The sequence below is a fragment of the Plecotus auritus genome, assembly GCF_963455305.1.
Source record: "Plecotus auritus genome assembly, chromosome: 7".
NCBI classification, from domain to species: domain Eukaryota; kingdom Metazoa; phylum Chordata; class Mammalia; order Chiroptera; family Vespertilionidae; genus Plecotus; species Plecotus auritus.
In genome coordinates this window covers 174,702,245-174,717,475 of record NC_137774.1, presented here as the reverse complement: position 1 = coordinate 174,717,475, position 15,231 = coordinate 174,702,245, and the positions used below count along the sequence as shown (strand labels likewise).

At 39.3% G+C, this 15,231-nt stretch overlaps 1 protein-coding gene across 1 annotated transcript in view; it reads right to left on the bottom strand.

Moving 5' to 3' along the window:
* Positions 1-236: 236 nt before the first annotated feature.
* ZFR (zinc finger RNA binding protein) overlaps positions 237-15,231 on the bottom strand; it is a 69,865-nt gene continuing 54,870 nt past the window's right edge. Inside the window, exons 18-20 of the mRNA XM_080678866.1 lie at positions 3,397-3,508; positions 3,193-3,290; positions 237-1,840 (exon numbers count right to left, since the gene is read on the bottom strand). Coding sequence (XP_080534992.1) covers positions 1,661-1,840; positions 3,193-3,290; positions 3,397-3,508 — 390 coding nt within the window. The 3' untranslated portion in view covers positions 237-1,660. The remainder of the gene's footprint in view (positions 1,841-3,192; positions 3,291-3,396; positions 3,509-15,231) is intronic.

The following is a 15,231-nucleotide window of genomic DNA, read 5'->3' as shown; positions in this document are numbered from 1 at the left end:
CTTGAGCATTTAAATTCTACAGAAAGAGGGTTGGCTAAAAGCACATCTATAGGACGTACATGGCTTAAAGATTAAAAGCTCAGGCTTTTAAGTCAATAGAACTCTGATGATCTGACCCAATTCAAGAGACTACAGTATATTGAACCAATACAGTATTGAAAATTATAAAATTTTCTGGAAATTATGTGCTCAGGCAATAAAACATTTGTCAGCAATAACAAAATATAACTACCCAATACTTTTGAATATAGTTTTACTAAAGCATAAGTCATTTCAAAGCAAAAGTAGTTTATGTCAATTCTAACATATAATAGATTTAAGTCATAATATGATTTAAATTTTTATTTGTGTATTTCACTGTAGTGCTGTGACAAGAAAATGACACCTGTGTACCAGAGCATACACACACCAACAGTAAGATGTAACTTTTCATTACACCACTGCTAGAATATTTAGCTTTTTGTAGGACACATAAGCATGTAAGATGGCCACACCAAATAATTTTCTGTTTTTTTTTTTTCCTTAGATAATCTTAATTTTTTATCAGTAATACTTTATCAACCTCACTGTTAATAGAACTGTAAATTCTCTGGGTGATAGGGTACGGGGACAGGGGAAAGGAATCATTCAATTGTGTTATACTATAATATTCGCTAGAGTAATCTCACACACACCAATAAGGAACTGTCATCATAATTAAGGGCTAGTTACTGTTGTTAGTTGCACAATGATAAAGTTCTTTTCAAAATATTGGTTAGCCCACTTAGAGTATGAAAAATGCCCTCTCCACTTATGCAGAAGAAAAAAATATTCAGAAAGTTATTTTTGGCCTTGCTATGTCAAAAAGTCAACTGTACAAAGATCTACGTGTCAAACCTAAAATTATAATTTTAAAAGTCTATTAAAAACAAAAATGTCATGCATTTTTATTAATTATGCAGAGGCTTTAAAACTGTTGCAAGACCATAGTATATATTAGCTTTTATACTGCTAATGCACAACTAACAGCAAACTTGATTAGATTAACAGAAATCTGTCTTAATTACACCTTTATATATCACACTAGAGAGACAAATGCCACAAGATCTGCAGAAACATTCAGTTCTGAGCACTTAAATGGCAGGATAACTTTCTGTGTTATAATTCATCACATATAGAATAACAAAACAGGAAAAATTCTGCGGTCTCACGTTACAAAAAATATACTGCTGTGAAATAGTGAGGAGTGAAGGACATCATCTATAACACAAACAGCTAGTGTCAGAGAACAAACAAAACCTCTAAACAAACACCTCCAAGTACACAGAGTAACTGAAGTACAAATACTGCATTAAATACAGTGAAGATTTAATAAGACTAGTCAATAAAAGACACAAAAATGGAAGAAACTAGCAACCAGTAAATAAAACCAAAATAATGGGGGAGGGGGAGAATCTGAACCATTGTTTTTTTCCCCTAGTTGGAGCACAATTTTTGGGGGGTGTCTTTCCATTCATATAACACCTAACACTGTACATGAAGATTTTAATGTCACAGAAAAACTTGGTTCTTCCATGAAATTCTTGATAAATTTTTTAAAGTAGACATTATTATGAATGAAAAAAAAGCCAACAAATGGGCACCTATTATTTTTAACACTGCAGATTTACAGAAACTTTTTTTAAAAGTTATCATAATCTTTTTTGTCCTTTTTCCCCTCAGCTTCAAATCCATCAACTCCATCACTATCCCTTCTTCGTTTCCTGTTGCTGTGGATGTTAAAACGTTGGCTCATTTGGGGTAACGGGTCCATGCCTAGAACTTTGTGTATCTGGCGGAATGCAAGGAGTCTCAATGCAAACTGGAACAAAGAGTCAGAACGTAGGATTAATTAATAGTTCTTATTCGGTTTATCCCCCCATATGTAAAAACGCCTGTTTAAAGAAAGAAATACCTTGAACAGTATTAGTTTCATAACTGAAACCAATCCAACCGCCCAGTCAACAACTGATGAACACTTGGGATATTCCCACTTTTTTGCTATTACGCATAATGTTGTTATGTACGTTCATGTGCACGTTTTTCATGGACATGTTTTCAGTTCTGTTGGGTATAAATCTAGGAGTCACACTGTTTTTCAAAACGGCTGCTGTTTAGACGATTCTTAACCCCTCTTTATTTTCTTTAGCCAGAATAGTATGTTTTTGGGATAAAAAAAAAGGAAAGCTATAGCAGTTTTTGACTGATCAATTTTTTTCTTTCCTTCATTAGGTTCACATACTTTGCGCTTTTCATAATTCTTCTCATGGGGCTGATAACTGATAATGACAATGATGATAGGGAACAGAAGGCTGGACAGTGAAACTGGTAGCACAAAAAGTTGTTTCACTGGAAATATGATGCTGGAGGAGAGCTCGAAGGATACTCTGATCCCCAGAAAGACAAATTAGTGGGTCCTAGAGCAAAGGAAGCCTGAAACACCACTGGACGCAGAAATGACAAAATGGAAGCTGTCCTACTTGGGTACAGTATGAGAACACAGCAGGAGAGGGAAGACCACATAGGAGATGGACTGGTTGCATAAAAGCAACAGGCATGAGTCCAGAGGAGCTAAGCTGGGCTGTTGAGGACAGGACGCTGTGGACATCACCTGGGTCCGAGCTGACTCGATGGCACATAGCAAAGCACATTATTACAGTTACACACATGAACTCATTCGGTCCTCCCAACAATCCTGCTTGAGGCAGACACTGCTTTTAGCCCCATTTTACAGATGAGATGGCAGAGCTGGTATTCAAACCCAGGGAGTCTTGAGTCCAGAGCCCACACCTTAATTACATGAGACAGCCTTCCCAGTGGTAGGACAGGCTAAATTGTAACAATAATTACCACAAACCACATCACTTCTGTAAAAGCAGATGATGGCGTTTCTCTACTGATTTTCATATATAACCTAATACTCAGATTTAACAAGACTGAAAATACTGCTATTTTTATATTTATGTAATCTACTTTAATTAGACAGACATGGAGTTAAAATAATAAAACTTGATTGTAATAGTGAAATCTAGTTCAAATTCTATTACCCTTTGAGAACTTAGGAAGAAACAGAAGAATGCCTCCTGTACAGTATTTCTCCTAAAGGACAGTTATAAAGGAACAGACCCTGAGGCAGCAGCCACTAAAGCTTTGGGAATGGGATCACCCCCTCACCTGTGCACTGGATGTGATGTCCTCACGCTGCTGGTCGGTCATTGTGGCCAAGGTGTCAAAGGGGTCCTTCTCACAAGGGTCCAGAAGGCCAGGACTACCTACAGCAATCACCACAGTGAGAAAAAAATATCAGCTTTTTGTAAAAGCAAGAAGAGTTCTGATTCAATGACCAAACATACACATCGAAAGCGAAGTAAAACTTACCTCTAAGGATAATCCCTGAAGAAATGCACTCAAACACTCTCCTCAGAGCATCTCCAGGGCTCTGAGGACTAGAAGCACTGCTGATCGCTTTCTCTACTAGCAGCTCCATAGCCTACAAATACACATACAAAATGTGCTCAACAGCTTACCAAACAATAGAATGATCAACCACTTGATAAAAATAAAATTTTAAAGACTGAAAAAGTTACACACAACAAATCACAAAAACAGAAAATAAAAATTGCCTGTAATATAAAAAATAAGACAAATAATGAAAACGAAACTCAAGGCAATATAAAAATTACATTTTAAAAATATTTTTTATTCTTTTTAAAAATTTTTATTTACTGATTTTAGAGAGAGAGGAAGTGAGAGAAAGAGGATGGGAGAGGGAGGGGGAGACAGTAAGAGAGAGAGAGAGAGAGAGAGAGAGAGAGAGAGAGAGAGAGAGAGAGAGAGAAACAACATAAAATAAGTTGTTGTTCATTTATTTATGCATTCATTGATTGATTCTTATATGTGCCCTGATTAGGAATTGAACCCTCAACCTTGGCATAGGGACAACACTCTAACCAACTGAGCTACCTGGCCAGGGCTACAACTTATTCTTAATGAAAAAAAAAAAAAAAAAGATTAATATTTTTTTTTGTTTTTTATTGTTTAAATTATTGCTATCCTTTTCTATTAAACAAGGACAGTCCTTAAAAATACTTTAGATATTTAGGGCTCACTTACATTTGTTCTTTAAAACCTACAGACTGCCCTAACTGGTTTGGCTCAGTGGATAGAGCGTCGGCCTGCAGACTGAAAGGTCCCAGGTTCGATTCCGGTCAAGGGCATGTACCTTGGTTGTGGTCACATCCCCAGTGGGAGGTGTGTAGGAGGCAGCTGATCGATGTTTCTCTCTCATCGATGTTTCTAACTCTCTATCCCTCTCCCTTCCTCTCTGTAAAAAATAAATAAAATATAAAAAAAAATAAAATAAAATAAAATAAAACCTACAGACTGATGCTACCAGGGAGTTACAGGAGGCCCATCTTCTACTAAGTAGAGAAGACTTTTGTTTTTTCTTTACAAACAATCAATGTACATTATCTAAATTTTCATTTAATTCACAACTGAACTCCTATTATCCCAAAGGAAAATACAAATTATGCTTTCACTGTAAATTATATTTGAGACTTAAAATCTAAGCCAATGAATAAAATACAAAAGTAAAAGTACAGGTTTAGAAAGCAGCTAATCCAGGAAGTATTTTGAAGGGCTTATTAGAAAATTTGCTTTCAATTAGATTTTTAAAAGTGAGATATAATTCCCACAACATTCACTCTTAAAGTTTACAATTCAGTCGTTTTTAGTATACTTACGAAGTTGTTCACCCATAACCACTATCTAATTCCAGAACACATTCATCGCCACAAAAGAAACTCCCTATCCATTAGCAGTCATTCCCCATTCTCCCTTTCCTCTACCCCTGGCAATGACTGAATCACTTTCTACTCTAAGGATTTCTTTGCTCTGGGGATTTCATACAAACAAAACCATGAAAATGTGGCTTTTTGTGTCTGGCTTTCTTCACTCAGCATAATGTTTAAAGTTCACCCATGGTGTAGCTTTTAACTTATATTTTAAATAAAACTACCACTAACAATTCAGAGAAAGTAAAAAAACTAGAAATATAATGAAATCCCTAAAATAATACTGAAGTTGAAAATACCTTAGTGAGAACCCATTTTTAGTTGTCTGCGCAGAGGTAAAAAACTATATAAAGGTATTCACTCCAAAGCTACTACTCAGGTATTTTAAATAAGAATTTAAAAATGTTTAGACATGTGAAGACTGGAGTCCCAAACAAATTGGGAATAAATTATAAGAGAGATGGGAATTTAAAGAGACAGCCCTAACCAGTTTGGCTCAGTGGATAGAGCGTCGGCCTGTGGACTCAAGGGTCCCAGGTTCGATTCTGGTCAAGGGCATGTACCTTGGTTGCGGGCACATCCCCAGTAGGGGGTGTGCAGGAGGCAGCTGATCGATGTTTCTCTCTCATCGATGTTTCTAACTCTCTATCCCTCTCCCTTCCTCTCTGTAAAAATCAATAAAATATATATATATTTTTTTTTTTTTAAAAAGAGAGACACATTAAAGTGTGTATATTAACAACAGTAAAAAAATGACTACTGCTGGCAACAGCAGGAGAGATTGGGAAAAAAATTTTTAAGTGAATGTTCAAAATGATACATGTAAGTCACAACTAAAAATAAAATCATGATTTTCAGTTTATCCAGTTCAACAATGAAAAATATTCAGGAAATTTTAAAAGGACTTTCATTTTAAAATTTTAGTATTTTAAGGAATCAGCTTCAGTTTTCCAAACAACTCTATGACTGTATAATAAATATCTCCTTGCCAAACAAATAAAGTATTATTTTAAGATGTCCAACAGACTGTGAAATTCTGAGGAATAAGGTCAATGTCATATATTTTGAACCCCTCCGCCTATCATAAATGGCCAGTATATAGAAAATATTCAATAAATATCAGTGAAACAGAATACCTTTGGAAAGAATCCTATCAAATAAAAGGCTTATATGCAAATCAACCGAATGGCAGAACGACCAGTTGCTATGACGCACACTGACCACCAGGGGGCAGATGCTTAACCGCTCAGCCAGAAGCCCTGAGCCGTGCTCATGGCTGGCGAGCGCAGAGGCGGTGGCAGGAGCCTCTCCCGCCCCCGCGGGGCAGCACTAAGGATGTCTGATTACTGGCTTAGGCCCGTTCCTAAGCTGTCAGTCCGACATCCCTTGAGGGCTCCCAGGCTGCGAGAGGGTGCAGGCCTGGCTGAGGGAACACCTCCCCACCCCCTGCCAAGTGCACGAATTTCTTGCTCTGGGCCTCTAGTGTAATAATAATCCTGCTGATAAAAGGGTAATAAGCAAATTACTTACTCATGGTGTGCTTAAAATATAAAACTGAATAATATATGCAACTCTCAATAAATACCTAAACTTCTACTAAGTATCTTTAGATAATGTTAGGAGACAAATAAGTATTAAATAATCACCTATAACCTATATGTCAAGATAGAGAATGTGTTTCAAGTAATACTAAGCTTCTTCAAAATCTACTTATTGACTGATCATAAGAAGTAGGAATTTGTTATTTATACTTGCATATAAAGGTAGATAGAAACTAAGAATCAATAAAGAAATTAATTATTTAGGAAAAACAGTAAAGTCAATATATTTAAACATACAATGAAACTAAGCCAACAATCTAACTTCTGAGATCATTTGCTATGAAACAAGCAATTTAAAAATATTAACTTTCACCCAGCCGGAGTGGCTCAGTGCCTGAGCATGGACCCACTAACCAGGAAGTCACAGCTTGATTCCAGGTTGGGGTCCATGCCCAGGTTGCGGGTGAGATCCCCAGGAGGGGGCATGTAGGAGGCAGATGATCAATGAGTTTCATCATTCATCTCTCTCCCTCTCCTTTCCTCTCTAAAATCAATTGAAACATTTAAAAATATATATATTAATTTTCTCGAGAAAATGGCTATTCTCCATGCAGATACCTACAATTAGTAAAGCAAAAAAGTACAACATACGTGGATTTATAACTCTGAAACACATGCATTTACTAGTAAAAGTAAAAGGACAACATCAAAGATGAAGAATTAAATTACAGAAATAATACCTAGGCTGTAATGTAAAGGATCTTGGTGGCTTAAGTTATTTAAAGAGAAAAGGTCCCCATATTAAATAACTTGAAATCAATAACTTCAACATTTGTTTTTAAAAAGTCACGAAGTGGTTCTAGTTTTTGCCCATTATGCACAGTGTTGGCTGTAAGTTGTCAGATATGGCCTTTATTATGTTGAGGAATGATCCCTCTATTCCCACTTTGCTGAGAATTTTTATCAAAAATGGGTGTTGCCTGGCCAGCGTAGCTCAGTGGTTGAGCACGACCTATGAACCAGGAGGTCACAGTTCAATTCCTGGTGAGGGCACATGCCCGGATTGCAGGCTCCATTCCCAGTGCGGGGTGTGCAGGAGGCAGCCAATCAATGATTCTCTCTCATCATTGATGTTTCTCTCCCTCTCCCTTCCTCTCTGAATTCAATAAAAATATATTTTTTAAAAAATGGGTGTTGAATTTTGTCAAATGCTTTTTCTGCGTCTACTGATAAGATCATGTGGTTTTTATCTTTGAATTTGTTTATGTGATGTATCACATTTATGGATTTGTGAATATTATACCATCTTTGTATCCCTGAAATAAATCGTACTTGGTCATGGCATATGATCTTTTTAATATATTGCTGGATCCGGTTTGCTAATGTTTTGTTGAGGATTTTACTTAGCATCTATGTTTATCAGGGATAGTGGCTGGTTAATACTCTTTCTTTGCAGTGTCTTTATCTGGTTTTGGAATTAGTATAATGCTGGCCTTGCAAAAAGAACTTGTAAGTCAGTCAGAGAAAGACACGTTATCACTCGATCTCACTCATATGTGGAATCTAAGAAACAAACTGAAGAACAAAATAGATCCACAGACACAGAAGCATGGAAAAGACTGACAAATCTCAGAAGGAAGGTGGGAGTGGGTGGGTGGGTGGAGAGACATTAACCAAAGAACTTGTATGCATAAACTATGGCCACAGGCAATAGTATGCTGAAGGCGGGGGCAAAGGATGGGGGTGTTAGGGTGTGGCTAGAATGGGTCAATGGGGAAAAAAGGGACATCTATAGTACTTTCAACAATAAAGACAAATTTTTAAAATAAATAGATAAATAAAAAGGAGTCATGAAGCATACTTTTCCTTCCCATTCCTGGTAATAATGCTTACTAAGGGTAGGCACCCTGCTAAGCACTTTAACTGCATGATTTCATTTCATTTTTATAACTAGGTATTATTACATTACTAGAGGCACGGTGCACGAATTCGTGCACCAGTGGGATTCCTCAGCCTGGCCTGCTCCCTCTCACAATCCGGGACCCCCGGGGGATGTCGGACTGCCAGTTTTGGCACAATCCCCGCAGGCTGGCTGAAACCGGCAGTACGACATCTCTGAGAGATGTAGTCGTGTGTGAAGCGGCAGGCTGCCAGAGAGGAGCCTGAGCCTGAGCCTGGGCCAGGCGCTGCTGCACCTGCCGCTGCTTGGTAGCGCTGCCACGGAGAAGGGAGAGGCTCACACGACTGGAGCTGTGCTTGCCAGCTGTGAGCCCGCCTTCTGGCGCCCGTCAGCTGAGCGGCGCTCCCACTGTGGGAGCGCACTGACCACCAGGGGGCGGCTCCTGCGTTGAGCATCTATCCTCTGGTGGCCAGTGCGCGTCACAGCGGCCGGCTGACCGGTCGTCCAGTTGCTTAGGCTTTTGTATCTATAGGTAATTTTAAAGATTAGAAAAAGAAAACTAAAGTCATACAATTATAGCACAGCTGGCGTTGCTCAGTGTTTGATTGTCGAACTATAAACCAGGAGGTCATGGTTTGATTCCCGGTCAGGGCACATGCCCAGGTTGTGGGCTTGATCCCCGGTGGGGGCCATGCAGGAGGCAGCCGATCAATGATTCTTTCTCATCACTGATTTTTCTCTTTCTCCCTAACCCTTCCTCTCTGAAATCAATAAAAATACATTTTTTTTTAAAAGAAAAAGGCTAAAGTTAAAAAAAGTCATACAATTATAAGGTAAAAAGACTAGGATTTGAACCCAGGTCAGTTTGACTCAACTTCTATTTTGTGTGTGTGTTTGTGTGTGTTTAAACTATAACTATATTTCAGTAAATATCCTTTTCTAGTACTGGTAGATATCAAAAGTCAAAAAAAACAACAAAAAACCCCCACAAAAATTGGTGAGGTTGTGGTGACATAGATATGTTCATTTAGTAGGAATATAAACTGGTAAAACCTTTTTTAGTACACACCTGGAAAGCTCAAAGGCATACACCAGCAATGTCAGTACTAAAGATTTACAATAGGGCTATTATACTTAAATGAATGCATTAAAAAAAAATTCAGTGCGGCTGTTTATCTGTAATGGACTAGAAACAACAGAAATACCTAACACTAGGAATTCTGGTTAAATAATAGTAACAGTAACAATTATCCTCTTCACCATTGTAACTTATTATATACTAAGCACTATTCCAAGCCTTTACATACATTCACCAGTTTTAACCATCATAATTACTGTTAGGAGATAGATATGACTATTATGCCCATTTTACAAATAAAGATGTTTATGTTATTTTTTAAAAATATTTTTATTGATTTCAGAGAGGAAGGGAGAGGGAGAGAGAGAGAGAAACATCAATGATGAGAGAGAATCATTGACTGGCCGCCTCCTGCACGCCCCCCACCGGGGACGGAGCCCGCAACTTGGGCACATGCCCTGACCAGGAATCAAACCAGTGACTTCTTTGTTCCTGAGTCAATGCTCAACCGCTGAGCCACCCCCGGCTGGCAAGATGTTTATGTTATTAAAGTACGATTTTGAGTACCGTTACAAGAGTTAATTGTATATACAACAGCTATTTGTATATTCCAGTTGACAGAGGGTAATATTGATACATGCATGACAGACTTCTATTCTTAAATCCATTTGCAGAATGTTATATATATGTATCATATTTATGCACAGCACCTTACTTTATACTCAAAAATTCTTTTTTTTAACACTTTAAAAGATATATATTTTTTATTACTGACTTCAGAGAGGAAGAGAGAGGGAGAGGAGAGAGAGGAAGAGAGAAACATCAATGTAAGAGACAAACATTGACTGGCTGCCTCTTGCACACCCGCTACCCAGGATCAAGCCCAAAATCCGGGCATGTGCCCTGACCTGGAATCAAGCCAGCAACCTTTCAGTGCGCAACAAACTGAACCACACTGGCCAAGGCTAAAAATTTTTAACATTTGCAGTTATAATGATTATCATTTTTTATATTTAAAATTGATTAAGAATTTAGTGAATTCTGATCACAAATAAATACTGAAATACCCATTTGTCATTGCTTCTATATGGCACTGCTATTACTGGCTAGTCTAATCAAACAGAGAAAAATTAAAACCAGAAAAAGTTATAATAAATATGCTGCAATATATTTTTCAAATCCTAAGTTAGCAAAACTCTATTATATAAAAATCTGAGTTATCTGGCTGAATTGGTTGATTTTTCTAGGAAAATGTAAGCTACCAAAATTAACTCCAGGAGAGAGAAAAATTGATTAATCACAATAGAAGAAATAAAAACTCACACACACTAACCCTAAAAAGATTGGAACAGATGATGTCACGTGAATTTTATAAACTGTAAAGGAACAGATAGTTGTGATACCACTGAAACAGTTTCAGAATTTAGAGAAGAACAAAACTTTCAAATTGTTTTTGTTTTTTTAAGAGAGAGGAAGGGAGAAAGAAACATTGATTTGTTGTTGCACATATTTATGCATATTGGCTGTTTCTTGTATGTGCCCTGACTGGAGATTGAACCTGCAACCTTAGCACATGGGGACCACGCTCTAACCAACTTAGCTAGCTGGCTAGGACCCAAACTGTTTTTATAGTTAGTTCATTATTGATTCAAAATCTGATCAAGAGGACAAGCATAAAACTACAGTTGTTTTATGTCACTATAAAATTTCTAAATAGACATTAGCAAATAGAACTTAACAATTCATTAAGGCTGTCATATACTATTTAAGACTTAACTCTGAAATGCAAATGTAGCTAAATATGAGAACACCTATTTGTATAATCCTATCTAATAAAGAGAATATGCTAATTGACCGGCATGCCCTCACAAAGATGGTGGTGCCCACAGCCAATAAGGAGTGAATATGCTAAATGACTGTCATGCCCTCAAAGATGGCGGTGCCCACAGCCACAAGATGGCGGTGCCCAGTCCCCTCAGCCGTACGCCTGCCTCCGGAGTCCCCCAGTCCTCTCAGCCCCCCAGGGCCAGCCCGAGGCACAGGCAAGCTTCGGATGGAGGCTCAGGTAACCAGGGCCAGCTGAGGCTTGCGCTGCCGGCAGTGGCAGCAGCAGAGGTGTGATGGGGGCATTGCCTTCCCCTGATCGCCGGATCGCCTCCTGCCCCTAAGGGCTCCCGGACTGTGAGGGGGGCAGGCCGGGCTGAGGGACAACACCCACTCCAGTGCATGAATTTTCATGCACCAGGCCTCTAGTATATAATACTAACAGATTAAAGGAGAAATAACTATGCATTCATGTCAATAAATCTTGTTAATTTACCTGATGAAGTTCAATTTCCATTCCTGATTCAAAATTACTTAACTAGGAAAAAATAGATACTTCTAACATGACAAAGCTAGTATCTCAAGAGTATGCATCATGCTAAATACACTTAACACACTAGAAGCATTTTCAATACAATTAGGAACATAACATGCATAGGAAAGTATTATTTCTTTTATTCCATATTTGTTGTAGACCAATCGATTAAGTTAGAAAAAGAAGGCTAAATATCACTTTTAGATATGATTCCTTTAAAAAAAAATGTATTGATGGATTTCAGAAAGGGAGGGAGGGAGGAAGGAGGGAGAAAGTGTGGATTTGTTGTCCCAGTTATTTATGCATTCATTGGCTGTTTCTTGTATGTGCCTGACCGGAGACCAAACCCGCAACCTTGGCTTTCCGGGATGATACTCGAACGAACTGAAGCACCCGGCCAGGACCTACATAAATTCTAAGACTAGGGAATCACATGAAAAGAATGATTACAAATAAAGGAATCCAGCTAGGTGGTGGGTTACAAAGTTAATATCCAAAGATAACAGCTTATATATATAAATGGACAATAACTAGAAAATACAACATGAGAAAAAAACTGATAAAATACTTAGGTACAAAGAAACAACATGCACAGATCCTATTCAAATCTAAATAGGTACATAAAATTAATTTCAATAAGAAGGATATCCCTATTCTTGGCTAGGAACAGTTAACAAAGGAAATGGCAGTTAAAGAGAAAAATAATTACAAATGCCAGCAATCACTTAAAGAAATGAACATTAAAGAAGGAGACATGGTGCTTTACTGCTCCCCTGCCTGCCTGCCTGATGCCCCTAACTGCTCCCCTGCCGGCCCGATGGTCCTAATGTTATAAAAGTGATATTCCCGAAATTAATCTACTAATTCAATGCAGTCCTACTGAGAAAACACCAGTAGAACTTTGAAGAAAATGAACAAAATGGTAAGTCAAGGTCATTTGGAAAAACAAACATATGAGAGCCAAAACATTCTTCTGTGCAAGATGGTGTTTACAATGGGGGTTCAAGAATGGAGAGGAGGAATGTGATGAAGAGGACCATCTGAACTGTAAAAGCTATGGAGCTTCAATAATTAAGAGTTCAGTATGAGAGAAGATGACAAACTTGAGGAATAAAAGACAACTGCAGAAACAGGCCCACGAAAACGAAACGTTGGTTTCTGACAGGGTTTCTCAACCTCAGTGCTGCTGCTGACCAGTTTGGACAATGGCTCCAGACATCTGCCCAATGTCCCCTAGAGGGCAAACTGCCTCTGGCTGAGAACCACTTGTTCATGATAGGGATGGTATTTCACAGTGGGGATTGGGAGAACAGATAATCATTATTTTTAAAATTGCTAAATAATATTGAAATGATTGGCAACTGGTCTCATAAAACATGTAGCTGAATCCATCTTTAATCCATTTGTAATATTAAACCAATTTTTAATTTTATAAACAATAGATGTATAATTTATCCTGGTAAAAACCAAACATTACAGTTCTCTATTCTAATCATCCCTTCCTCCTACTCCTCAGAGACAACCACTAGTAGATTGGAATATATTCTTCTAGGAGCTTTTGCTAGTATATATACACATACACTTGTAGAAAATAAAATTTGATCGGAAAAATAAAAAGTTCTGGAAGAAAGCACTGATTTATGACCTAAAATACATGAGGAGTTTATAAGTAGAACAGAAAACCCAGAAGTCATAAAAGATTAACGAGTTAGAATTTGTAAAAATTTTTAAATTTTTTATATAGCAAAAATTCCATAAAGTTGAAAAGCAAATAAAAAGACAGAGAAAGTAATTTTCCAATACAAACAAGATATAATTTCTTAAAAAAAGGATATAAATTATTAAGAAAATGTTGAGTAACAAAGGAAATGGCAGTTAAAGAGAAAAATAATTACAAATGCCAGCAATCACTTAAAGAAATGAACATTAAAGAAGGAGACATGGTGCTTTACTTATTATACTAGAGGCCCGGTGCATGAAATTCGTGCACGGGGGGGGGGGGTTGTCCCTCAGCCCAGTCTGCACCCTCTCCAATCTTGGACCCTTTGGGGGATGTCCGACTGCTGGTTTAAACCGGCAGTCGGACATCCCTCTCACAATCGGGGCTGCTGGCTCCTAACCGCTTGCCTGCCTGCCTGCCTGATTGCTCCCTAACCGCTCCCCTGCCAGCCTGATTGACGCCTAACTGCTCCCCTGCTGGCCTGATTGCCCCCAACTACCCTCCCCTGCAGGCCTGATCACCCACAACTGTCCTCCCCTGCTAGACTGTTCACCCACAACTGCCGTCCCCTGCCAGCCATCTGTGGTGGCCATCTTGTGGTGGCCATCTTGTGACAATGTCATATGAGGGCATGATACCACCTAGGATTTTATTATATAGGACTAGAGGCCCGGTGCATGAAATTCATGCATGGGGGGAGGGGGGGTGTCCCTCAGCCTGGCCTGCACCCTCTCCAATCTGGGATCCCTCTCGCAATCCGGAACCACTTGCTCCTAACTGCTCACCTGCCTGCCTGCCTGATGCCCCTAACTGCTCCCCTGCCGGCCTGATGGTCCTAACTGCTCCCCTGCCGGCCTGATGGTCCTAACTGCTCTCCCTTGCTGGCCTGATCCCACTAACTGCTCTCCTCTCCTGGCCTGATGACCCTAACTGCCTATCTGCTCTCCCCTTCTGGCCTGATCGCCCTAACTGCCTATCTGCTCTCCCCTCCTGGCCTGATCGCCCTAACTGCGTATCTGCTCTCCCCTCCTGGCCTGATCGCCCTAACTGCCTATCTGCTCTCCCCTCCTGGCCTGATCCCCCTAACTGCCTAACTGCTCTCCCCTGCCAGCCTGATCGCCCTAACTGCCTATCTGCTCTCCCCTTCTGGCCTGATCGCCCTAACTGCCTATCTGCACTCCCCTCCTGGCCTGATCCCCCTAACTGCCTATCTGCTCTCCCCTCCTGGCCTGATCCCCCTAACTGCCTGTCTGTGCTCCCCTCCTGGCCTGATCCCCCTAACTGCCTATCTCTGCTCCCCTCCTGGCTTGATCCCCCTAACTGCCTGTCTGCTCTCCCTTCCTCTCTGCACCCTTTGGACCCCTGGCACAGGCATGCTGAGAGCTCTTCGCTGCAGCCCCGTACCCATCCTGATTGGTCATTACATGATGGCATCCCAGCCAATTTGCATATTCCTCTGTTATTAGTATAGATTGTTAGTAAGTATAATGACATCCCACAGTGAGTGAGGGCATGAAGGAAACCCCCATCTAACAGTGTTTGGAAGTTTTAGCACATGTTCTTTGACCTTGGAATTGCAGCCCTAGTAATTTATCTCATGTATGCTGGTAGTACTTACAAAAGTTTGACAAAATGAACATTTAATAGCAAAACACTACAAACCCAAATGTCCACTAAATAGATACCAGTTAAATAAAATATGGCATCTCCATACAAAGGAATACCATGTAGTCAACACAGAGAATGAGGCGCCCTTCTTAAAAAGCTCCAAGATGTATTTTGTTAAGCATGCTGCAAATAATGAAAATATCATGATCAC